Source organism: Aphelocoma coerulescens, unplaced genomic scaffold, assembly GCF_041296385.1.
Source record: "Aphelocoma coerulescens isolate FSJ_1873_10779 unplaced genomic scaffold, UR_Acoe_1.0 HiC_scaffold_78, whole genome shotgun sequence".
Classification (NCBI taxonomy): domain Eukaryota; kingdom Metazoa; phylum Chordata; class Aves; order Passeriformes; family Corvidae; genus Aphelocoma; species Aphelocoma coerulescens.
Genome location: NW_027184064.1, coordinates 790,277 through 794,812, shown reverse-complemented (window position 1 = coordinate 794,812; position 4,536 = coordinate 790,277). Strand labels below are relative to the sequence as shown.

At 42.1% G+C, this 4,536-nt stretch overlaps 1 protein-coding gene across 7 annotated transcripts; it reads right to left on the bottom strand.

Annotated features, from left to right (window-relative positions):
- Positions 1-205: 205 nt before the first annotated feature.
- Positions 206-4,311, bottom strand: ATP5PF (ATP synthase peripheral stalk subunit F6). 7 transcript variants are annotated; one of them, XM_069000230.1, is made up of 4 exons: positions 4,223-4,311; positions 3,437-3,616; positions 1,983-2,107; positions 206-329 (listed from the first exon to the last, which is right to left on the bottom strand). In XM_069000230.1, exons 2-4 carry the CDS (start codon positions 3,604-3,606, stop codon positions 301-303), a joined length of 324 nt encoding a protein of 107 aa, XP_068856331.1. In that variant the 5' UTR covers positions 3,607-3,616; positions 4,223-4,311; the 3' UTR covers positions 206-300. The 7 variants fall into 7 exon arrangements, with proteins under 7 accessions (XP_068856331.1, XP_068856332.1, XP_068856335.1 ...); XM_069000231.1 differs by having other exon boundaries at positions 4,180-4,253; XM_069000234.1 differs by lacking the exon at positions 4,223-4,311 and adding an exon at positions 4,174-4,195.
- Between the last annotated feature and the right edge of the window lie 225 nt (positions 4,312-4,536).

Below are 4,536 nucleotides of genomic sequence, written 5' to 3'. Positions count from 1 at the left end.
TTTGGATAAACTCAACAGAACAAGTAGTTCCTTCCTGGTGTATCATTATGAGTGTTACAATATCTCAGCATTAAAATATAGCTCACAAAGGAGTTTTGCAGTTAACATTGAGCAGAACTACTCAGCTCCCCCTGTCATGTAAGAGTTGATGATCACAGCTAGGTATGCTCACCATGCAGTTAAGAGCTTCTTCACACCACTGAAATAAAACTGAAGCACTACATTTATTAAATTACAACTGGTGCCATGTTCAGCAACTCCATGGCTGTACACTGCTGTTTGGTGTACAAGCTGCAGAGATCACTTTGGAGTCTCCTCAAACTTGGGCTCTACAGGAGAAATGGGAAAGAGAGAAAATTCCTATTAGTCTCTTTTTATTCCATCCTCAATTAATTAATTTGTAATTTGAAGAAAACTAACCATTATGTTGGCAAGCTAAAGCAGTACATTGCAGTCTACATCCCCACTTACATTAAATGTGGGCAGCAGTAAAGAGTAGCTATGCTGGAGGCAGGTCTTTTCCACCTTGCAAGAGTTATGTATAAAGGCTAAGCCTCAGTAACATTCTGCCACAACAGCTTTTAACAACTGGGATAGGGGAGAAGACAGCAGGGAAACTGAAGAAGTCAACCGGAATGTTACTGGACGAGTATTTCCAACATAGCTCTGATACAAGAACAAGTAGCCAAGCTCTTTTCTCCCTTTGATTAGTGTATTATCCATGTACATTAACAGAGAGGAGCACACAATTTCAACTCCACTCAGCAAGATACTCTCTCAAGATACATGCAAACACTGACGAAGGAGTTCTTGATGTCAAAGGTACAGGATCACAAAGGTTAGGGTTTTGGGCACCTGGGCTACTAATGCCTGCTCTCTTTAATACAAAGTCTAAGGGGCAAGGGTCAGCTTATAGTAAGCATCACCAAGGTAAAAAAATTTAACTTCCTACCATATAATTACTCAGATTTGAAACCTTATTTAAATTAGATCAAGGATAGACAACAATGGTAAAAGAACATAGTTGTGCCTGTCTTTGTTCTGTTCCCATGGTCACACAAATCCTTTTTCCTTACAAAAACAAGTGGAATTTTAATATGCATAGCTTCACATATGACACATATGACATAGAAATAAAACTGAATATAGAGAAACTACATCCCTAAAATTGTGGAAAAATAAAAAGAAAAACCATAGATTCATAGATTTGACTTTACAGGTACTCTGTTTTATCTGCACCAGTAACAACTTGACACCAACTTTACCCAACTGAAATACTACCAAAACCCAAAACGTTTTTGGGTGTGTTCCTAGTCTAAATTAGAAGTCCCAGACAGTCTGGTCAGAATTACAAGTCACTGACTACGGTGGCTTGGCCTTGGCTGGCTGCCAGATACCCACCAAGTCTTATGCTGTCTGCCTTTTCTCTTCCATGCAAAAACAAACTTAGACCACTTAAACACAAGTCATATCTAAATAGCTGAAGAAAAAGGTTTAATATAATTTAGCCACAAAATATTTTTAAGTAAGAAAGTTAAGTCCTATGTTCATTTTCTGAAATCAGTGGCTTTCTGGAGGAGCCTACAAAATCAAAGAAGTCACAGTTTGGATGATGTAAGACTAATTGATATTCACATTATCGTCTGCTGATCTTTTTGACAAGATGAGAAAAATACAGGCCCTAGGCTATTTCTATTTGAGCCCTTTCTTTAGGGACTCTGAAGGACAATTAACATAGCCTGACCTGACTGCAAGTTTTGTTAATCATCAGTATGAGGAAGACCACGTCTCTGCTAGAAAAGGCAAATAATCAAAATAGGAGGCACAGGGAATCAGATGCGAACTGTGCAAAAGCATAAGATTCCCAGAGGGCATTTTACATTAAATTAATGGTACAAATAGAAACTAAAGGGGAATTAAGAAAACCTGTGAGTGAACATGTATCTACTTGCAATTAGAATTCAGTAAGATTGTTAACTCACCCTCAAATTTAAATTCTGGAAACTTGGTGAGATCTCCCTCACCATACGCCCGTTGGAGTCTTGCAAGGGATTCATTCATGTCTTTTTGGAAGTCGGGTCCTGCATCAACAGGCCCTCCAGCTTGCCTAGAAAACATTGAAAGTTGTGATTAACAACTCAGTTCTAACATTTCACATGGAAAATTTGACATTTTCAAGCCCACTTATGCATTAAAACCTTTTCAACAACGAACCAAAGGAAATAATTTAAAATATTTCCAAACTCAAGCTATGAGATCTTAGGGCCTCCTTACCTTACAAATAAACAAGATTCTCAGAGTAAAGGAAAGGTTTTCTGCTATCAGCAATGAAGATCCAACTATCAGGGATGAAAATCCAAGCCTTTTGTGACAAAAGGTGGTCTTATGAAGCAATAAAACTACACTGATGAACATGCAGGCTCTCAGGGCTTTTAGTTTTGTTTGTTCCAGGTGTGAATTCCTAACAAAATTGTGATTTGCACCTCTTCTATCTCTGAAATAGTTATCTCAGTTAGTAAAGCTTAACTGTTCTTACCAATAGAAAATGTTTTGAAAGCTAAAGAAGCAAAAAACCCCCACCACAACCAGAACTTCTTGGGATACAAATATCAGATAACTAAAATAGTAACTCTTTAGATTGCCAGCATTTAGTTGTACCAGCACATGATCCATGCTTATAACTGGTAAAACCAGCAAATATCTGCCTCCCTACACAGATGGGTTCCTAAGTAAGGATACACATATCTTCCACCAGTAGAGCTAAGAAGTGTCTTATTCCTTCCCAGAAATAGTTCCCAAGAATAAATTACATAGAATTACTACAGTTCTATGTAGTTACTATATAGAACTATAGTTTTAGTTTCCTGGTCAGTAGTTCATTCAAACATTACAAGAATCTAAGATTCCAATTGAAGGAACTGCGTATTAACTGCAGATGTTAAGTGAACCATCCTGATAATTCCATTAATTCTCGATTACTTTTGGAGGCTATTTCCATTCAGCTTCTGGAAACAAGACTACAGAGTAACTGTTTTCCCCAGCCAACAAAAAAGAAATAGAGGGTTTGTTTGGCTTTTTCCCCCCCATTTATAGAGCATGTAGATGGGTAAAAATTAACATACCCATACATTCATACAGTGTGCAAGAGACCTTAACTAAGTGCCTTAATTGCCCAAGAAGAATGACATCATATTTTTTCTTTTTTAAGGGAAAAAAATTAGTATTTTCTAATAGACATGCTAGAACAAGCCTTCCCACTAGTGAAACCATCACTAAGTGTTGCAGAAAAACGCACCTTAAATATTTAGAGACCAGCCTATAAAACTATCAAATTGTCAAAAATCAAACACTTCATGTTTGATACTTTTATGTCAAAATCAACATGTTTTCCCCTTTTGCCATCAGCCCCCTCCTTAAGACAATTTCCTTTACTTACTTGCTCTTTGTGTTATACTCTCTGATCTTGTCCAAGAAGAGCTTCTGAACCGGGTCGAGCTCTTTTGTCTTGTTGAAGACAATTGCAGAGAGCCCAATGTTCCTGCGCAGGTGAACAGACACAGCAGAGTGGAAAAGGGAGGAAAGCCGCAAGATCTGCCGCAGGATCATGATGGCACTGCTGCTTTAACCATTAAAAAAACATCAAAATAGGAATAAAGAATTAGTCACAGCAATATAAATGCATTTTAAAAGCACGAAATAATAGCTTGGAGCAGAAACCAGAAAATTATTCAAAGAATATTTTCTATATTAAGATATTATTAAAATAAATGCATGAAGAAGAAAGAAAAATGTACTTTGGACCTGAACTTTAAAGTAGAATGGTATTCAAGGTTATTTAAAACAGCATGGGGCGATAGGGCGGAATTCCAGCAGCCACTGAACCCGAGGACACCCTGATCCCACGGGCAGAGCTCCGCAACCCGTTCGGTACGGAACCGCGACCGAACAACCCAGACAAACCTGGAATTCCGCTCTTCGCGTTGTTTAAGTAGAAAAAACGTGACACTTTCAAACCAGCAAAGCTCCCCAGTCACCTTGGCCGAACCACGGCCTCCACTCGGCCCCACCCACCTTCCTCGCGGTGCACGCCGGGAACCAACCCCCACCCCCGCGCACACCTGGGGTTCTCCTATCCCCATCCCCGCACACCGCCCGGCCCCGCTCGGCGCCCACCGGGACCTGGGGTAGCGCGAGGAGAGCCGCGGGAGAGCCCAGCACGCACCGTGCCCGCACAAAGCCACTTCAAAGTAACGGGAAGGGGCTTGGGGCCTTCCGGAGCCGCGTGAGCCGCTGGGAGCTGTAGTTCCCACGCGGGGGGCGCCGGGAGCTGTAGTTCCCGCGCGGGACCCGCCGGGAGCCGTAGTTCGCGCGCGGGACCCGCCGGGAGCCGTAGTTCGCGCGCGGGGCCCGCCGGGAGCCGTAGTTCGCGCGGGGGTGCGGCGGTGTCGCGCGCTTTCCCTGCGGTGGGCCCTCGCGCCGCCCCGATCTTGGCGCAGCTCGCTCCCGGACCCGCTCCCGAAGCCGGTCCTGGACCCG

Excerpts from the sequence above, each read along its gene's own strand:
- ATP5PF (XM_069000230.1), bottom strand. The coding sequence starts at position 3,606 with ATGATCCTGCGGCAGATCTTGCGGCTTTCCTCCCTTTTCCACTCTGCT. Across the intron at positions 2,108-3,436 it reads GAGTATAACACAAAGAGCAA|GCAAGCTGGAGGGCCTGTTG; the intron begins GTAAGTAAAGGA and ends AATGTTTTCTAG. Across the intron at positions 330-1,982 it reads TCCAGAATTTAAATTTGAGG|AGCCCAAGTTTGAGGAGACT; the intron begins GTGAGTTAACAA and ends TTTCTCCTGTAG.